The sequence below is a fragment of the Bombus vosnesenskii genome, unplaced genomic scaffold (assembly GCF_011952255.1).
Source record: "Bombus vosnesenskii isolate JDL3184/JDL3185 unplaced genomic scaffold, Bvos_JDL3184-5_v1.1 scf7180000013267, whole genome shotgun sequence".
NCBI classification, from domain to species: domain Eukaryota; kingdom Metazoa; phylum Arthropoda; class Insecta; order Hymenoptera; family Apidae; genus Bombus; species Bombus vosnesenskii.
The window spans coordinates 891,123-913,162 of NW_022882927.1; the positions used below are offsets into that span (position 1 = coordinate 891,123).

At 40.2% G+C, this 22,040-nt stretch overlaps 1 protein-coding gene across 21 annotated transcripts in view; it reads left to right on the forward strand.

Annotated features, from left to right (window-relative positions):
• Positions 1 to 22,040, forward strand: part of LOC117230806 (CUGBP Elav-like family member 4) — a 535,916-nt gene that overhangs the window by 499,019 nt on the left and 14,857 nt on the right. For 20 of the 21 annotated variants that reach the window (XM_033488625.1, XM_033488620.1, XM_033488622.1 and 17 more), the window contains 3 exons: positions 9,171 to 9,250; positions 20,704 to 20,847; positions 21,227 to 21,359. In XM_033488625.1, coding sequence (XP_033344516.1) covers positions 9,171 to 9,250; positions 20,704 to 20,847; positions 21,227 to 21,359 — 357 coding nt within the window. The remainder of the gene's footprint in view (positions 1 to 9,170; positions 9,251 to 20,703; positions 20,848 to 21,226; positions 21,360 to 22,040) is intronic. The other variant, XM_033488611.1, reaches the window with a different exon arrangement.

The following is a 22,040-nucleotide window of genomic DNA, read 5'->3' on the forward strand; positions in this document are numbered from 1 at the left end:
TACAGTTTTATCGTAACTTTTATATCTAAAAACTGTAGACAGCGATAAATGTAATAAATATTTATGATATAAATAACCATTAATTTATTTTTTCAGTCAGTGCAGAAATTTGTTCCATCCATTACGAGAGAAAGTATTTTCATATTTGTGTCAGCGTTGAAGCAATATGGTCGTGATGGGAAGCAGATTGGAATAAAAGGGGACGAAAACAAGTTCTTCCAAGATCCCACGCGGTTTACTTTTGTGGCAGTAAATTAACGGTTCACGGTGAGACTTCTCTTGGGACCCCTTCATGGCGTCTCGTCCAGTTACAGCCCTCGCTACGCTTCCGTCGAAATTAGTGAAAGTCGAAGGGAAACGGTAATTCTCCGCAGAAGAAACAGCGAATCGCGTTCCAGCTTTTTTCCTTCCTTTTTTCTTTCCTTTTATTTGTTACAAATTCGGTCGTTAAATAACCGGAAAGGGTCGCTTAATTATGTTTCTTGAAAAGATCTTGATTTTATTTATATCTTTACACGTTAAATTTTTACGGAATAATATTTTTATCTTTAATCAACAACGTAGATATTTGACAAAATTGTATGAAATGACTTTGTTATTCATTGGGCGTAAATAATTCAAAATTTTTACGTAAATCCTTCCTGTTCTCACAATTCTGATCCATAAAAAAAAGTGTTTCGAAGCTATAAGCCCGATCGGATAACGATCAAAAGAGTCCCAAAGCTCTTAAATGCAGAAATACAACATGCATGATTCCATTGTAACTTTAATCTGTATATCACGCATTCGTCCATTTTTTTTTTTTTTTTTTTTTACTCTGTTGATGTAGAAAAATCTAAAAAGCTGCGTTTACAGATATTCATTCTGATTAGTAGAGCTCGAACGATTTATGGGAAGACTGGAGCAGGGAATGGCTATTAAATTGCTCGAAGTTAATAGAAAATTACGTAATTTGCGAATGGAGGAGTGCATACTTTTCGCGAGAAAAGTCTAATGGAAAAGAGGGCACAAAGCGTTCGTGAAAGTAAGTTCCAGAGCTTCCTAACTGTCGTGTCGGCGTTTTAACAATTATGGCAGGCTGTTCCCGCCGACGCACGACGTCCACGTTCCGCAAATGATTCGCAAAGAAAGAACGAAAATAAGAAATGGCAGGAGGCGAGGAAAATGAAAGGTGACGAGCTACGTGCTTCGGTATCAAGCAGCCGCGAGCTGCTTCCGCGAAGTTTAATTAAATAACTAGGTGACGTCGTGGGCGACGAGGGTGCATTCGCACCACGAAGCGAGGCCGACAGAAGCAGGGTCGAAAGCAGGGTTGAGAGAAAGACAGACGGAAGCGTAGAAGCCAGCAGTAAGAAAGACCGCGGGACTTGGAAAAGGGGATGGACTCGGGGTCGAGGTGCCAAGTTGCTAGGTGACTTTGCTAGTTATTTAATTAGCCCGGAGACTCTCCTTTGCTCCACTGCATCCCCCTTTCCTTTCGACTCTTTTTACTCCTCGAAACGTCCACCCCTCCTCTCCTTCCTTCCACCAGATCCTCCCCCTTGCCACGATATGCCAGGACTCCCTGTGCCTTCACCGAGACTTCCTTTATGACCTCCAAAGGACAATATGCCGCTTTCTCTTTTCTAAAGCTCCCGACTTATTGTTCTCTTTGGTCATTTCTGCACGCCCATTTGCGCGTGCAGATCCTACTTTGCTCACACAGAAAATCAGTGCAATCGTGCAGAAGCGACGGGAAATTTTCACTTTGAACTTCGTTCAAATTAGGATCGACCGTCTGTACGCAAAGGCGCCGGATATTACTATGTAAATCGACTGGGAACCGAACCCCGGTTTTATTAATTAATCTTTCGTAGATTCTTTCGTGATTGCACTAAGCAATTCGATGTGTTAATACCTGCGTTTGCGCGTCGTTAATTTAAGTAATTGCTAAAATATGAAATTATATAAATTATTATATATGACTTCGATTATATACATATACATATAGATACAATCGTCGAAGTCATGATAATTGTTACGAAAAATAACTAGGAACGAAGGATGCCTTGTGACGGAATAGCCGCGAAGAAGATAAGGGTGGGAAAGTATGGGCTGTATTTGCCGCGTTCGAACAAGAAAAACAGAGATTCCCCATGGGAAGTCGGAAACCTTACCCTATGTTCCAACAACCGCCATTTTAGATCTGAACCGCGAACGGAAAGACATCGAGAGCTTGTCAGAGCTTAACTCGATGACAGGATGATTACTAGTATTACCGGAATTACTCGAGAGCGAATTGCGCAACATACCGTAACGAACTCGTGGTATTTCGAAAATTGTGCATTCACTCTATAACTAGGAATCTAATGGAACAGTTGACGAGTCCGTAAAGACCGTGGAAATTTTAGCGCACGTAAAATATATATCGAGATATTATTGTAAAAATCGTATACGATTTTGAAGAATGAAGTACACAGTTGTATAGTTGAATGAATATGAAATTTTGTTTTCGCAAAAAGTAAAAATTCGGGTTTACCCTTACGGAGTCGTCGCACGTGCCGAGAAAAATTTGTAACAAATATTTGCAGATTTTTATGCGTACGTACGCGTTTACTCGTATTCCTTTTACACGCCCTTAAAAAATTCAAGAAACATCTGTTGCAGCTACAGCAAAAAGGAAAAAAGGGTTGAACAGGTGCGACAAAAAGCCTCGACGAAATTCACAGTAAACGCGACACTCGGATCAAAGCGGTTCCCGATTTCCGTAGTCGAAGCTGTAGCGGAATGCTACTACCTTTTCCAGGGAACGTATTCGAATTCTTAGAAAGCGAATCCGGCCAAATCGATATTACGCGCGATGAATATTTTGATTTCAATTCTCCCGGGCGCACGTCATTTACATATTCCGAAACGCAATGGTAATAGGAATAGCATGTGACGGCTTTGTGAAAAAAGAGAATGACCAACGGTTATTTACTAGTTCCAATAGTTGCACTGCCAGCAGGATTTCATGAAAGACCAGCTGTTTGATTAAATCGCTATTTCTAGGTACGTACTCGGCAGAGACCGACCTTCTTTGCAACACGATCACAATTGGTCTATCGAAGAACGCGTTAAACCTTGGTCAGAGCTGAATGCCAGAGGTAGCCAGAAAGATAACAAGAGAAGGCTTCGACAAAATCCAAAGTAAATGTGATGCCGCTGATCAAACCGGGACACGATTTCCGTAGTTGTCGCTACAACAATACGCTGCGTTGCATAAATAAAGCGTATACGTTGGACGTGATCAATATTGGATGTGATGAAAGTAAACCGGTAAAGCGCCGAACGACGCTCAACCCTCGTCGACGCGCGCGACCGTCTGTGTAATTTAATGCCGGGTAAATACGCCAAGCGGAGAGTAGTTTTGCACTGTAATCTAGATGAATCTGCTGGAAAGGCCACTCCCAACGGGCATAGGCTCCCGTCAATTACAAAACGACCGTAAAGGGATGCTTCGGCATACTTTCCTTGCCAGTTCCTTATCTTTCTCTTTCGACGTGACACACTTCGGATGTTTAATATCGCGGAAGAAGCACTTCCAGATTTTTCCAATAAAATTTTTTTCTTACTTTCGTCTCTCGTTGCAAAAATTACGGAGTTTTGGTATCAATGGAATTTCGAGTATTCGATATCGTGAATTTAAAGAGACGTTAACCGTTTGGTTGTCAGATGTAAGATCAAAATTTGTAATGGTATAGACGATTTCGTAACCTCTTCAGTCTTGATATTTTCGTTAAAATATCGTTATATTTTATGATTCTACGTGTCATAAAGTAGACGTAAAGTAGACGCGGCGGAAGAAATGTCCAGCGGTTACGTAAGTAGAATGTGATTTGCCTGAGTGCCACCGAAAATGAGAGACATCGCGATATTTTCGGAATGCAGAAAGAGAGACGTTCCGGTAGGAAATTTATCTTCTCGTAATAACAGCGTGGCAACGCCGTTTTCCGGGTGTTGTCACGTCCCTTTCGTTCTCGTACGTGTCTACCTCTTTGTTTTCTTCCGTCTTCTTTTCCGTTCTCTCTCTCTCTCTCTGCATCCCTTCGGGATTCGCCCGTGTCCGTATTACAATGGCATTTCGTGTCTCCACGTTATACTTACCATCTCTCGGCTTGTACTGCACGTTTTCTTGCATTCTACACCGGTGTCTTATTTTATTTCTCTGCAAATACGCAGCAAATTCTTGTATCGAACGTAACCCAAAATCGATGTTACCACATAGAAGTAGATATGTCTTCGATAAAATAACATTCTCATAATATCTTTTCCATTAATTACAGTGTTAGGTATGTTAATAAAATATTAAAGTCGTTAATTGATTTTACAGTGCAAATACGTTGTCAACGTTATACAGTACTTTCGAATTTGTCATAGACAGAGATTAGGAAATTCTAAAGGCACTATAAAACTGTGCAACTCGAAAATCTTGCGTTTATCAGTATCATTATGATAGAAAAACGATAGCTTTGCGTCTAAAATGGAAATATTATACGTAAAATTCCGCGATATTGTTCTAACAAAGGACACGTCCTTACATTTATTTTTAATCAAGTGTGTATCGCGATCAAAGGTGTATTACATATGTATTTTATTTCGAACATTCGTTTATACCAGCAGGAACTCATTTCAGAGTATAAGAATACTTTTTCACGATAGAACAGTGCTTTCACAGCAGGCAAACAATATTTCAAGCTCCTTTTCAAAGTACTCTTTATGCCAGAAAGTGTTACGCTTCACGAGAACGGCACACAAAGGAGGTTTTAGTTTCATAAAAAAATTGAAGAGACGACTTCTCGAACCTTGTCCATCTTCGTCCATTCTCCATTGTAAAGGTCACAGTATTCATTTTTATATTTTTTTGTTCATCTCTCGTTGGATTTACATGTCTTGCTTCTCCCTTCCTCCCCCTTCCTTCTCCCTTCCCCCTTCTCCTCTTATCCCCGTTGCCTACCCTGTGGCAAACCTGCAAATCTCTTATACCGAATTCCTAGTTTGCCGTCATATACTATATCCACACTTTCTGTATCTTCTTTCCTCGACGTTTACATTTGCATTTGTGCTTCTCTTTCCGCAGGCTTTGGAGAGCTCCTGCAAGCCTCGATGCTCGTCCTTTTTCCTTTTTCCCTTTTCCCTTTTTCCACCCTTTCTCTCTGACTCTTCTTCCCCTTTCCGTCCTCTCCCCGCGAACCCTGGTTTCATCTCGCGAATATAAAAAGGGCTGAGCACACGAGTGTTTAGTAACTTTGTCAGCGTTTTTAATCCCGCCCCTTATCCTACCTCTGCTTTCGCTTGTCCCGCACGCTCTCTTTGTCTCGCTATTTCTCTCGTACTTTGAATAAGCGTATGAGCGTACACTTACGCGTTTGCTTTTTTGTTTTTATCCTTCTCCTTTTTTCTTTTTCCTTTTTTTTTTTTTTTTTTAGTTCGTTTCTGGCTTCGACGCATCCCTGCTCTATGTACTTTGTACCAAACCGATCGTTGTACCAATTACGAGTGCTCGCGCTCAACCCGCGCCGGATTTAGTAGCTTCATCAATGAAATTGATTCGTTTGGTCCCGGTTCCCGGTGTTGGCACACAAGCTACATGTCATGCCGGTAACTCAAACGGTAGTTATCAAGCATATGTTCAAACGATTTACACGTAACCCCGTTTTGCTCTTTTCTACTCTTTCGTATACCAAAAAGTGTCTGGATTTTGCACAGTGAACAATGGACTAGTGCTCTTTGCGATGATTTCCATCGTGCGAAAGTTAATTTCGTCGTTTTTACGTATTAAATGATTTAAACATATCATTTACAGAAGTAGATATTTCTAGAACAAAGAACAAACGCGAAGGATAAATGTTCAGCGTTTAATAGATAGAGGAACGATTGATCTAAAGATACGTAAACTCAAAAGTAGTTCATAATCTAATACTAAAACGGATCAGTAATGTCAGAAATACGATACACTTCACCGATCGATATGCAATATCGTTGAACGATAATCGCTTTAATCGGACTTTCGAAATTTCATTCCGCTATGCATATATTATCGTTACGCCGTTTCACGTTATCAGGAAATCTCTCTAAATATATCAAGGTAAACAAAATAAAACGAACGCTTTGATATTAAATCTTGTGTAACCTATTCCATATACTCGCGCCCTGCTGCGCGTTTCCCATGGCCACTAGCCTATTTTTCTCATTTAGCTAGTGACCCGAAACTATTAACAAAATAAGAACCCCGCCCATTGACACAGAAACGCCCGAAAACGTTCAGGCGCGTGCCAACAACCCCTATACTAACCGAACGTGTTCGGAGCTGCGTGCAAACGCCTATCCAAATGATACTATTTTTAGGGGATATTTATTGCTTGTACATTATTGCTTGTAAAACTACCTACTCTATTTCTTTTTTTAACTCTTAATTAAACTAGAGAACGAAATTTCTTTCCATGTCGTGTCACGAAGCGTAATAATTAAATTTAACGAGAAGTTTATATGTCGATGAACACCACTGTCTAATAAGAACAAAGTACGCAATGCTGTGGTCAGCATTCTGCCGCATTCTTTGGAATAATTCTCGAAATACCTTTGCTTCGGTATAAAAATAAAAATTCAATAAAGTACACACGATTATGTAAGGTTACCAAAACGAGATTACGCTTTTCTAACATTTCGAACCGCACGTTTTTTCTGTGAACAGGCGTAATTATTGTTATTTAAAATTTCAGTACACCGTGAATGAATGATAATGTTGACCATGCACGGTTCACTTCCAACTGTTGTAGAAACAAATATACAGCATTGATTTGCTGTGTATTTCGCTGTTCGCGATTCGAACGTACGTGCCACGAGGTTTACAACATTTCGAGGTATTTTTCATTCGAGTTTGCATAAAAACAGAAGCTACTGTGTTATATCACACTACTGTGTTATATCTTTACATTGCATCAACGATGATCCTACTTCTATGGTAAAACAAATAAGCATGCGTTTACCGTAGAATTACCGTCGAGGCAAGCGGCATTAACACCGGGACGAGACAAATAATCATGTAAACTCGATTTTCAATTTGAGAAATCAACTGCGATAAGGCAGCGGTGAAAATTGACCGCGAAGATGAAATCGCAGTCAAAGATTATCTCCGGTCTAAATTGAAATGCGACGAGTCATCTCGGTTTTCAATTATCGCGTCTTCATTCACGACCACAAACACGTTGCTCTAATACGATCAAATTATCCGAGCGTAAGGATAATAAAAAAAAAGAGGTAAAAGGAAGAAAAGTTGGTTTCGCATCATCCCCCCTTGGAGAGTTTCCAACGTATCGGAAAGTCTAGCGTTCGCCGGTATACTGGCGCAAGCAGCGCGCGTTAGCGCTTCGACGACGACCGATGGGAGTGAACGGGATAGGGATGGGGGGCCGCAGAATAAACTTAGACATGTTTGCCGAGCAATCAAATATATGAGTGGAAAGTCTCGCAGGCGTTATCGATTGGTTCGAACCCGGCTGTGGTGGCACACAGGCGAAGAGGGGAAAGAGAAGAGAGAACAGTGGAACGGATGGGTCTAGGAAAGGGTCGCGAAGGGGTCGACGAAGGGTTCGAGACGAAATGGGAACGGGGAGAGAGATCCACGAAACCAGTCTACATCGTCGTCGTCGGCGAAGGGCCGAGCGGTTTGTCCAGTGTTTGTTGTTCGCCGTTGTTCGAGGGGGCAAACATAGTTTTCGAGCCGGCGAGAAGGAGCCGCTTCGTCGAACATAGATACACGTACAAATACACGTACAAACACATGCGTCGCATAGACACATGTGTATATAAGTACGCTATACATATATACGTGTTCTTAACGACATACGTACGCACGTGAACAAGTATACGTGTGTACACGAAGAAAGAAATAGAGAAAATACATATGCGCCAGCCTTTATACGTATAGGAACGCGGACTTTCGAGAAATTCGACTCTTTTATTTCCGCGCGACCTTCCTACCCGTCTGCTTCAAAGCGGTGGAGAAAAATCTCAAGAGCGCATCGTCTTCGAGAGCCTCGTCGGAGATTTCGCTTGCACAAGAAGGAATAGCGGGATGGGCCAGAACAAGCTCGCAAGCTCGGACAAATTCTTGCGATGTCGGTGAACGGTAGGGGTTGAGTCGCGAGAAAATCTTATCCACCTACCTACACTTTGGATCGCTCTTATCTCCGATTTCGGACATTCTTCGCCGTTCTTGTCCGAATTCCCATTCCGTAAAACACACCGAATTTGGTAGAAACGGTTAAATAGCAAAGGATTTTATTATACATAAATTCCGATAAAAAATATCCTCAGCCGTGCAAATCGTTTCATTCGTCATCAAAACGATCATCCTAGTTTGTCTTCGGCAAATAGAATTTTTTTAATTAGCAAATACGAGCCGAAATCTGAAACTCGAAATAGCTGGGAATATCGAATATATTCCTTTATGAGAGAAAATTTTAGCTATATAATATAACATGACCAAAGGATATGATAGCGGTTATAGAAGTAAACTAATTAAATAGTATACCACCTATTTACTTTTTTAAAAATCGTTGCCCACGGGCGTGACAAAGTATTCTAGATTATTTTGCGAACGATCGTAGATAGAAGTAATTTTTCAGGATCGTTTGCTCACTGTGATACGCACCGTTATTGCTCGAAACCAGGAGTGGTGTCCTGGATAACGGAGCGTTTCTCCGTTCGTGGTAAACATCTTTTATTAAGTGCACGTTGCGCTCCGCTGGCGCGTCAATTTTTCAAAGCACCCTCGAGTTCTTTGTCTTCGCGTCTCCATCTAACTATAAACGATAAGCACGCGTAGCAGGGAGTAGGGGCGATTAATCGTTCCATCATCGTTAGAGATGGTCTCGACTCTGTGACAATGGTGAAAACGAAACTTCTTTCGCCCACCCTTCGCGTATTCTCTTTCCAGATAAAACGATTTTCGTCCTTTTTTTCTCTTTTTACCAGTGTCGAATGTACCGCGCGTATATTTTCAAGTTTCGTTCGTAAAAACAAACCACAGACAGATCAGTATCGCTCGGATAATCGAAGATCTTTGTCGTCAATAACGCTAATTATTTAATTGTTTGTTTCGCACAAGCACATATCGAATATTAACGAAATTTCTCTTTCTATTTCAGGCTGTGCATTCGTAAAACTTTCATCACATCAAGAAGCGCTAGCGGCGATCAATACCTTACACGGTAGCCAAACTATGCCGGTGAGTGGAAGCTATTGTTTTTCTAAACACATCGGAAATTGGTGTAAAACGCTTTGAAATTTTTATGAAATCAATGGACACGTAGTTCTATTGTGCAGCAACGAAGCGGTTTTCTTCAAATTAATGAAAAACCATATGTGAAATAATAACAGCGATATCGCTGCTGTGGTTTTCTTAAACAACGTACGAATTGATTCCCAACGGATACAGTAAAGTAATAATGTACAGAAAAGTATCTATAAACTTTAAGGAGGTATCTAAGATTTTATCATGTTCGTGTCAAATTGAACAATTATATACGCTAAATATACATAGACAAACATCGATGACACTAGGAAAATTGCGTAAACATAAATAAACGAAAGTAGAAAGCAAATGAGTACGCACAAGACGATAAACGGAGTTGGAAGTAATAGAAACGACGAGTGCGTATCACGGATTCATGGATGACCGTTCTATGGAACAGGTAAATTGTATAGGGTGGACAACCCTCGTAATGACTGTCATGCATGCAAACATACCGTGGTTCCAATCTAATGACTGGCCAAACTGAAATCTGCATAACACTTGGAGAAGTATGGGCTACCTCCTTCTCCGTCGCTGAATCTCCTATGGCTTCTATCAAACCGCCAAACTTTCTCAGCTTAGGGTCGGACCAGGAATTCCCAGTTGTAATTGAATTGTCAGTGAGTTTCGTTCGGGATTCCACCTGCTGATTGGTGAAAGTTCGCAAAGCCGCTTGCCGAACTTGACCATACAACATTCCTCTTCCAATATCGCCGTTATTATCGTACTGCAGTTATTTGCTCATATTTATTGGCATGTCGAAGTTTGGCGTTGGACTCGTTCATTAGGATTACGCTTAATAGAACCGGTCGACGATTAATGATGAAACGTCGACTACCAGAAAGATACTACTGGATGATGAGAAGCGCATAACGTGTCTGATGACAGAACTGAATATTCTGTTTCGTACTACTGTAGAGACGCGGCATGTATCTTCGTATCCTACGATTAAAAATCATTTTTGACAGTGTATACTATTAGCTACGTTTTAATCAAAATATTGATTTATTCGCATGATTCTTTACTCAAAACTTTGCTGAAAACCCTCGGAAACAGCCGGTGTATGATGGATTACTTGTCGACGGACACTCCAAGTTTGCACTTTTAAAATTTCGTTGCTAAAATTGAGAGCGATATCAACCGTGTATTTGTTAGATATGCTATATTATATAGAAATTTAAAAAAAACAAAATGTCCTCTATTTTCCGTATTTTTCTTCACCTCATTGACTCAGCTTTATCTCGTGTAAATGAAACACGAACAGAACATTTCCGATCACATAAAATCGTAGAGAAACTTCGTAACTGTGAACTATACACACGGTGCAATTCGTGTTACTATGGACGTACAAAGAAACGAATGCAACGAAGTAGGAGAACCGTTGAAAGTCCATATACACCCGATATTTTCCGATGTATCCGGCAATTGTTTCGCCGTCCATCAGTCCGACGGCGGGTGAAGAAAAAAAGGACAGTGCCGTATTTTCCAATATCAACGAGAAATTCGCGTTCCGTGTCACGCGTGTGCCTCGTGTATGAAATCACGAATTGCATCGTAGCCGAAGGGCGCGGCGGGGACAGATGCGAGGCTGTTACGTGAATATTACTCGTTACAACGCTCTAATCTAATAGCGAAACACGAGGAGAAATTGTGGGTACAGAAGGGGAACTTTAGGATCGTGCCAGGGACTATTTGCCCTTAAAAGAGAAACTGACATGGCGCGGAACGTAATATGCAGATCGCTTAATTATCACTGCGAATTATGCAAATCTTGATACCAACGTTACGAGATTTCATCGCGTCCCATCGAGTGGCTCGGGAGTGTCAAAACGTAGGATGGAACGAGACACGCAGTTTGCCGTTTCATTAGGACGATTCTAGATTTATTAGCCTCGTAGAAACGCTCATAATCGACGGAACGGCGCGGTACCCTCGTTAAACCTACTAAATTGAAGTTATATTAAAATTTTATCGTCCATCCATTTTTCGTATAAACCGTTGTAGAACACATTTTTCTTTTATCTTTGTCATCTAAATCCTTGCGAGAGATTGTCACTTTACTTAATACTCTGCTTCCTAAACCGAAACGTAATACGAATATTGTCTCTGAAAACTTTGGGATTCGATATTCACGCAATTTATCAGAGAAGATATTATAAAATGAACGATTCGTCCTCTCGGTAAATAATTATTTTAACGGAATCGTTCTACAAGGATATTTCACATAATAGACAGCGAACGATATTTTAACGCTGTAAGGATAATTCAATTCGACTGCGTTCGATATAGTTTCTCGTGACACGTTGTAATCCTCAGTTTCCCGTTCTATTTCATGTACGTACGTGTCTACTCGTATGCGGATATGATTCTTTCATACGCTGACACGCACAATCGTCAAATTGAGATAGAAATTTATATCTTATCCTAAGTAGTTAGCAGCGATAGCAAAGGGAATTTTCACAAGCGTAGAGATATAACAAACAGTGGAAAACCGATACATCGAAATATTATACACATTCGATCAACTAAATATCTCGCTTATTTGGTATTTAAGCGAAACGTTCAACAGACAATCGCTCGCATAAGGAGTGAGCGATTAAGTGGCACGATGATACAGTATATCCTTGGAATGCTTCAGGATACAAGCTAACTGGTCATAGGACGAAAACGTTCAGACCTTGGAGGAAGGTTCTTATGATGATTAAGGCCTGTTAAACCGAGGGATGCGCGAATAGCGTTGGGGCCTCGCAGATATTGGAGATCTCAGGCCGGAACATTCCAAGGACTCTCTATATCGAAAGAGAACGAGCCAAGGGCAGACACAGGAGACTTAGGAGAGGAAAATCTCGAACTTTGTCCTTGTTAAACGAGAATATTCTCGGTATAACCATGAGTCGGGTACGCTACTTGTGTACGGTTAGAAATATGTACCTTCCTCGAAATATCCTGCCTTAAATTTTCTTTATTGGAAGATAAAACAATATTAAATGTAGATGATAATTTTGTACTCCTAATTTTATACTTTATTCCGTTCTTCGAACTAACCCCGTGACTTGTAATGCCTTGAATTTTTTAAGCTAAATACATGTAACGATGTCTGATGTGACTCGATCTACGCACACGATTCTGTACATCTTTCCACACAATTTTGGCTCCGTATCTTTATATCCTATACAAAATTTATTATCGTTACTTCAACGAAATTGCTGCTCTCGTAGTAAAACTTGGCGCAGTAAAACGCGTATTGACAGAAATGTTCGATATTTCTACCGTCGGTGAAGAATCGATGACGTAATGTATAGAAAATTCACTCGTATTATATGTTTAAACGTAAAACTCTTGCCAGAGATTTTGTGGGCTGGATGTAAACAAAGATAGAAGGCAATGGCTTTCGTAACATCGATACTATAGTATCTTTCGTAATAATAATAATTTTGGATTCGGATTATATCGTGTTATCAAAAGCGTGTAGTACATAAATTGAAGATCACGGTAATACAGCTTTTATGCTATTCTTCTATGAAGGAGATATCATCGATTTTTCGCTTATATGTTTTAAAACTACATGCACAAAAGGATAAATAAGTTTTATATGAGGTAAAAGTAGAAAATAATAAAACACGTTTCAATCAATTTATTATTTTTACTCAAAAAATAACTTAATTATTTAGATTTTAATATTAATTTAAAGAAATAGAAAATTCTTGGATGTATTCGTATATCAAGAATTGTAAAGTCTATTGTACCGGGGATCACGCGATAATACTTCTTTTCGTCGAGTAACTTTGCGCGACTATTGCGGTTAATATTTCGCAGTGTCAATACTGCAGTTTTTCTTCCAGCGAAAAAAAACTGCTACTTTATACGGCCGAAGTTCTGTAAACATTTTTCACTTCGGATTCAGTAACCGTGTAATATGATTTACGTTGCTCGAATAGACGACGGATTCGTGCAGTAACTTTACGGAGCAATATTTTTACGGTTTTCGCAATCCGTTTTTCTCAGTGAAAGCGTTGTAAGTTTCTATCAATCGGTCAGCGTAAAAATATCATATTTTTAACTCTATCGCGCGATCACTGTTGGATTGGTAAACTATGAATTTCAACTTTTTTTCTTTCAATATAGCTAACTATTTCTGAAGCAAAATTTTCCTCTAATATATCCGAATATAACTTTCTAAAGTACAGAAAAACTTTTGACATACCGTTGAAATGCCAAAGAAAGTCTGGTATCGTTCAAATATGTAAGAGGTACATATTTAGAAGTTTGCATAATATGGATGTAAAAAGAAGCAATTTGAAAGCAATGCTTGGAAAATCAATCGTTTTCCTGTCAAAAAGGGCTGAATTTACATCTATATTGTGGAGGAACAATATTTCTCTGGGGGGTTCTCTGTTGGTATCGGGGATGGGTCAATTTCGAAATCATAGCATGGATATCAACTGATCGATCATTAAACCAGGGTTATTACCGTGAAAAATTACTAGCCATGTCGCACAAATTCCCCGATCATTTTTTTTCTGGAAGCTCATCGAGCCGTATAATGCGGTTTGCTCTACTCGAATTGACAGGGTGTTCACGCGTCACGCGGCGGGCAATATTTCTCCTGGGGCTCAATATTTCTGTGAGGTTCGCGGTCCGTCTCTCGCGGTTCGTGTCACCGGTGGAATGCGAGCAAGCGCTGGCCTCACGCGTAGTTATATCTTCTGAAGCGTGTGACATTTCTTGTCACGCCTCACGACACGCTCGCGAACCCTCCCCGCGGTATGCTCTCCGTTCACCCACTCATGGTTCTGCAAACTCCTGAAATGCCTCGTAATAAAAGCAAACGTACGGGAGAAGTGTTTTGCTACGGTGCTGGCTAAAACGTGCCAGAACGTAACACAGTCGTTTTCAGTGTAGGAATTTTACGTAACGTTGCTCCGTTTTTATTTTCCTCGCCAACCCTCGGGCGTGCTGCCACCGCTCGGAAATTAAGTGCTCGGAATAAAAAGACTCCCACCACCCCCCCACCCCCGCCGCTATTCTTCCATACTGAAACGCGTGCGGGAACGAATTTAAACAACGTCTTGTTCCTCGCGTACGCTTCATATTTCCGATACTTTTCAATCTATTCTGTCGTCAAAATTACTTATCACTGAAATACCGAATTTTCCCTTAGTACGTGGTATATACTTTGAAAAATCTGACATTTTCTCAATTTTACACAAACGATCGCAATAAATATACAAAAATCTATTCAATAGTAAAAAAAAGGCTTTATCGTATAATCGTTTCGGATAAGATATTTTCTTTGACCCTTTTATCTAAAAGATTTACCCGGATAATGGATAACTGATGTATTATTATCACGTTTATCGTAATCGAGTTGCGCCGCGGTTTTTACGAACAACACCCACTCTCAGTAACACTCTCTCTCGCGCTCTTTTGTTTCATGACGTTCTACCGTATTTTGAAGATAAACACTTGACGAATCTACTTCTAATTCACGATTTATACTTTACGCAACATCCTCAATAATCGGTGACGATAAATTAATAATTAAATATGAAAAATATATTTCTCTTTGGCAAATGTAATTGCCAAATTGCCATCGCGACAAAGAAGAAAATTTGAATTTGATTCGACGAAAGATCTTTTGGTAGAAACATCGACACGCGCGATTAGGTGCGCGATCTTAAGAACCGAGAAAAGTAGAAGCGTATGTTGCGTAGATGGACGTGTAGCATCGATGGTGGGGAGTAGCCCTCGAGCCTCAACGGATGTTCCTTTCTGTTCGAGAGGAAACGAGCGAAATGTGGATGGAAGGAAATTGTCTCTGCATTAACGGAGGCTCGGAAACTGCTTCCAACATTTAATTAAAGACATTCCCTGAGTAATTCCCTCGGCGGCCTCGTAATTGCATTGCTTTTATCTCCTATACAACTGTTACTTGTTTGGCGAGTCTTTTCTATCGGGAGTCAGAACAGGAGACCAAATCCCGTGGGTAAGAAAAGCAAGGTGGAAAAGAAAGAAAGAAACGCGAAGATACGATACCCCTCGATTCTACCCAAAGGATAACCGTTCTTAAGGAGCGTACCTTAATATCCCTATTATCGTGATTAAATTTGAATTGGAGCGAATTAAACCGGTATCTCCAAGCTTCCGCTTAAAAATAGACGATCGATTTGCACCAAGTTACGTGGGATGTAACGTGACTGAAAAGTAAAATTATTATGGGTACATTTAACGAGTAAAGATTAAATTATTGCAGATAGGATTTACGTCTCCTTGAATTGATTGCTCTCCAAATTTACGGGGCTACCCTCGTAATTAAGGGGAACCCTCCTTACCGAAACATCATCCGCGAGTTTCGAGCAGAAACTGATATTGCCATTTTATAATCGAAACGAAATCCATTCACGATCTTTCCTACTTAATTTCCACGGACAAAAAATGTATTCGTCGTTATAGGATATCGCGCAACGTTCTTGAAAATTCTATAATCTAACAAGTACGAGACGAACGTTAAGACGGGTAATTTTTACTTTTCTCATTGATATATCTTAGATCCTTTCACGTATTATCCCGATATATAACGAGACGAAATGGAAAAAGTGCTAAGTCAGGTGATTTTTCTCTGGCAGGCTAAAGCGTAAAACTTGTAATTTGAAATACACCAGAGAATTGGATAGTTTAGATCCATCCCTTCGATTCGGATTCCAACAGAGAATCACGTGGACAAGAGGCAATCGGCGTTCCGGCCAGTCTTGCGGTTCTAGTTGTATCTATTGAAATTACCAGCTGGCGAATTGGCAAGTGTGATGGTGCAGCTAACGGGAGAACCTCCAATCAGTACGTAATTGCTTCATTCCGTTGCCAGGTCCGCTGCAATATCGCGGTTCTCTGAGCCGTACCTTTACTTTCAAAGATTCTACCAATCTCGAACGACTAAGAGATTTTTTGGTTTACATCGAATTTGCTGATCGTGCGAATTTGGCTAAAAGATTCGTTTCGATACGTCTCTCATCGTCGGACGTTAAAGCGTATTTGAACACTGTCTGTCCATTAAAATATGTACTTATTTTGGCATCGCGTATCGTTATGTTCTGTAATTCGAAGTTTCTTAATTTTACGATAAAAAGTGTATCGCTATCGTTTGCATTGTAATTGTAAATTATACGACGTTATTTAATAGCTAATTAGATTACAAAATTTTAATGCATTTAGCTGGAATTGAACAAATACCGTAACAAACGTGACGCAATGTAACGCGAATAAAGGAACAGTTTCATCAAGCTCACAATGTCGCTAAACACAAAGCGAGAAAGCAGATTTGAAAGAATCAGAAGCATCGATGCTCGACTCGTTTCCGACGATCTAACGTTACAAAAGCCGAGAACTGTTTCAACTGTATAAAGTTCATCTCGCTGAGCCTCGTGTAACGAAGACTTTGTACTCGGCACTATAACGAGACTGTGCTTTTGTATCACGGATTTTAAAGAGACAACCTACACGGTAAAGTGTACAAACATAACGAGACGAGGAGTGGAAGCTTCAAACGTTCTCCTGGTGATATCGCTTGGGGTGGCTTTTTCTTTTCGCGTGTAGTTCAGAACGTTGGATCGGAATTAATGAACCGTAATCCCCCAATAATGAGGCTTCGGCTTCACTGGCTCTGATACGACCTCGGCACCCTTCTTGCCCCCTCTCCCTCCCCTCTCCCCGTCTGTCAGCCTCTATACGTATATCGATGTGCACGTGCGCCCTGTGTAAATGTCATATATGCCACGCGACTTAGCCAGCCATCGCTACGCAGAGAGAGTGAGTGAGAGAGAGAGAGAGAGAGAGAGACAGAGAGAGAATGTGTATGTGTGTCTGTGGTAAGAGAGAGAGCGAGAGAGAGAGAGAGAAGGCCTTCCACGCTTCGAGGCTGTCGACGCGAGACAAATTATTTTCCTCAACAACACGCGTCGATGCTTTTCACGGCGCATAACGAGTTGTTCGAGCGGCTTCGCCTGTATAGAGAATACAAAATATCCTCCCCACTCCTCTTCCTGCTCTCCTCTGTACGGTCGTTCTCTAGCCTGTCGATATTTTTCCCAGCATTACGAAGGAACGCCCCTGAATATTTTCGCCCTGCGAATTTTCCCATCGCCAATGACCTCGACGCTGAGATTGCCCCGGTGCATCCTTCCGCCATTGCCTAGGAGGAAAAAACTGGTTACCGTGACATAATCCGACGAAACAAGCTATTTCAAAATTATCTCGTTCCATGATTTTTTTTTTCTGTTAAAACCGATCAAAAAACAATGCGCGAGTGGACTGTAATTAGCGATGGTTGGAGAGAAATTTATAAAACGTTTTTCGGAGACGTTCGTCGGAACAACGATGTTCGTCGATAATAATATGATCGTCGATATTACTGCTTCTCACCAAACGCGGTCAAAATTAAAGATATTTTAACTTGAGTCTCAGAATTTCTCGAATAAGGGAAGAGAAATAACACGTATGAGTTTCGCCGGATACTCTTGATATTAGTTACAGTAATGTGGAAAGTTGTATCCAGCCATGAAACCCGCATAACTTTTATGCCTTGTAAACTGCGGCCGGATTCTGGTTTCCTTGGAACGCCGCGGTTATACGCGCGTTTGGCCCTATTCGACTTGGCTGTAAACGAAACTTTTAATAATTGCGAGCCAGTCGTTTCCTTTCCTGCTCTTTCTCTTCTGTAACCTTCGCGGAACACCGATTGCATTCCACATAGCTACGTGTGACCAAGAGTTAAGTGGTACTTCGCGTAAAATGCTAATGAAAATCAGTACCAAATGAATAATGTCACCCCGTTTGAAAGCTTTTAATATACGTATCCTACGAATTCGAACTTGCTGAACCATTAACGATTTTTCACTCGATATTATCCAAAGCTAATTGGAAAGTAGTATGTACCACGTATACTCCTGGTTGTTACTTTGCTATTTAATATATATGTAGCAGCATTGTACACCTTTGCAAAATGAAAAGTTACTATTATACATATGTATGTATATAACAGAAAACAGTGGAACTGACAGATAGTACAAGGTATTTCAATTTTTCTCGTCCGAAAAATCTAACGCTTTAACCAAATCGACTTTGCTTCGGCAACGCCTACCTCTACATTACTCCATCAAACCTATAAATTTTTATACGAGCTAATTTTGTCAGCGGTATTTGACGACCCTGTGTAAGAGACTTAAAAGAAGGTAAAAAAAAGCCGTAAAAAGTTTTGCAAATTTCGAATCCACGTATATTGTACCTTTCACAACGTCCCGAAATGTTCAGCGCCAAAAATAATAAAAAGAAAACACGTTCTTTATGGCGAACACAATATCCTCTTCATACAATTTGGCAGTATCGATGATACTCTCTGGAAAATCTTCACTGATTATAATGTATGGTTGAGCGATTCGACCAATTCTTGGATCATCCTTTTCCATTCAGTGTTTCAAGTTCGCGCGTGGTTGGGTTACGCGAATCATTGCGCATCATTTTTAATACACAAAGACACGTGTCATTGTGACGTTTGAACGTATAAACGTGTCTTAACGTGAGTCATGTACAGTTTTAGAAGCATTTTAAAAGCATTCTGTACAGTTTCGGTTATATATAATTGTAGACCACTTTAAGCTGATATTATACATCGTGCACTATTGTCCGTATTTTCACCAATTCGAAATAAAGAGTGAAAATATGATTGTTTAAAATTATCATCAACTTTATGTTTCAACTTCTAGACAGTGGGTTTTAGAACGCTCCGTTTTAATTTTCATCGTGTATTTTACACGACGAAACATTATTTTGTAAAACGGAAGAAAAACATTCTCGCAACAGGAAGAAATCCGAGCATCGAAATTCGAACCCATGATTTTTAGGTTCGCTTTAACTACCACGTTGCCTTTTCATATTTTTCCTCTATTGAACTAGTTTCTTTTTTCTTTTTGTTTCTTCTTTGTGATATAACAGCATATTAAGAAAATGTAATGGAAATTTCAAACGACGATCAGAATAGTCGTGCAGGCAATATTTTCCGCATTATGCATTTATACTGTGTTAAAAATTGAAGAGTAAAACTATACATTTGAAATAACTGTCAAACGAAAGGAAAAGGAATTACGAAAGAAAACACAAGACCACGAAAGATGAAATGAAACCAGCACAAAGATTGCCAAGCAGAGGAAAGAAATAGATGGATAAACCGTGGAAAATCGCGTGACAAGAAGAGGAAATTTCAGCGAGCGTATCAACGGGTTACAATATTACCGTCGTTATATAAACTCAGACACGCCCAGCATTTGCATTGATGACGTGAATATAATATATCACCAGAACCTCGAAAGCTGAGCTTTTCTCCGCAGCCACAATGGCCACTGACCACCTGTTGCCTTTCCATTTATATTTTAGACGTGGTGAGAACATCATCGTCTTACGTATCCTCGTAAACATCTCAAAAGGAGACGCGTTTTCTCCATTGAAAAAGATCTTATGCTAACTATCTGTAGAATACTCTGAGGTTTCTACTATGATCAAGTATAATAGATCCTAACTTATTCAGTTTTCCTCGGCTTATTATGTAGTTACACAGTCTCTCTTGTTGCTATAAATGAAATTTAGAAATAGAATATTACTTTACTGTATTTTCTGAAAGGAAAATTCTTTCGAATTTTCAGTAGCATACCTTTTCATAATGGTCATGCAAAATAATTTATAACGTGGTATATGAAAACGATACTATAAATACCGCGTCCCTTTGCTTTCGCTCGATTTTAATACTATTTTGGATGGGCAAACTTATTCACGTTTTACGAATTAAACGGTAGGTATTAAAAGGAAATTGGTACACACGTTTAATGGAAACGAGTTTGCTAGTAGAACGATTAATTTCCAATAAGTAATAGGGGGAAGAAGGCCGTAATTTTCTTTGATAATCACGTCCGTTGTCGAAGCGATGTTATTATCAAATTTTCTACGTGTTATAAATTTATAGAGGATGAGAAACGCGCACGCGGTCACGAAGAAAATGCGAGGTTCTAGAAAATTATGCGGCTTTACGTCGGCGACGGTAATCCCCTTGCTACAGCGTCGCTTCGTCTCATGGAAATTACGAACCGGCACGTCCGACAGCAGTATCTGATCTTGCATTTCAGACTTGCTTGTCATAGCATGGCAATTTACATTGTGAGCAACATAATCCTCAAACGATAGATTGTACAGCAGCGTTCTCGCATCAGTCTTCTATAGCCTATTGCCGATTTGACCAAATAATTTCTAAACCGCGAATATTTATATTTTTAGAATCATTTTTTGCATAATATTTGTCAGATATCGATTATAACAGATAACCAACATATTGAAATGATTTATTTCAGGGAGCGTCATCCAGCTTAGTGGTAAAGTTCGCAGATACTGAGAAAGAGAGACAACTAAGACGCATGCAGCAAATGGCTGGGAACATGAGCCTCCTTAACCCTTTCGTTTTCAATCAGTTCGGCGCTTACGGCGCTTATGCTCAGGTGGGTCACATTATGGTTAATGGTTCTCGCGTTACCATATTACCCCGTCTGGCTGGTTCTCGTTATCGCGAATCCTACAACCTATAATTGTTTCTGTCTTGTTAAAAACGATCGACGATGCTTAATACCAACGTGCTGATTTAATTTTTCTGTAAAACATTTCCGGTAATATACGTACATTCGGACATTTCGATTTTTCTATGCATCTATATTCGATCTATATTGAAATTTGTGTATTTGACGTTTATTCGGTAAATTTCCAACTACTTCCATTTAAATATTACTTAGTACCAAAGTTTTATTTCTTAACTAACTTGCAGTAATCCAAACAGAACGCTCTTTCTTGAATAAATTTTCGATATAAATGTTCTACTTACAGCAGCAAGCAGCTCTCATGGCTGCTGCGACAGCACAAGGGACGTACATCAACCCAATGGCGGCACTGGTCGGTGCTGGGCAACTACCGCACGCGTTAAATGGCATGCCAAATCCCGTGGTTCCACCGACTTCTGGTATGTTCCTTTTTTGGTTTTTTCTTTCTTTTGACAGATCGAATGTCGATATTTTAAACACGTCCGCATTAAACAGTCTCTGTGTATCACACGAGTATTTAATTTGGAATAAGGAATTATCCTTCAAAGTACGAGAAGAAAGAGAAACTTGCGATTTCCGTAAAATTATTTCAAAGAAATGGGACACGCGAGGGAAGAACTTTAACTTAAGTTCCACAAATATACACGCACGTATGTACACTTTGTTGCGAAATTTTCCAGTTTCACCGACGTGAAACTCTTTCTTTATCTCCCCTCTTTTATCCCGCTCTCCCCTCGTTTATTCCTCCACAGATCTCGCGGCAGCAAGAGTGTACAGTCCGTTGCCTTATAACCGGCTCATAAATCAATACAACATTTTCACCGAGCGTGACTCGAGCGAAAGATATTGCCAGTACCGCGAAACTTTATCGAAAGCTCGCCGCGAACGGGAAGGAGGAAAAGCCAAAGTAGCACCGTTCCTTCCCTTTTTCCTAACCCTCCTTCCCTCCTCTTCGCCTCTTTCGCTGTCTTCTCTTTTCCGGTTTCTCTCATTCGTTCAACGCGTACACAAGAGGAGGGAACGAAATAGCAGAGGCAGGTAAACTAAGCACGGAAATCGGCTCTCGACAAGCGCTCTCTGGTATACGTCGAGTCTCGTCA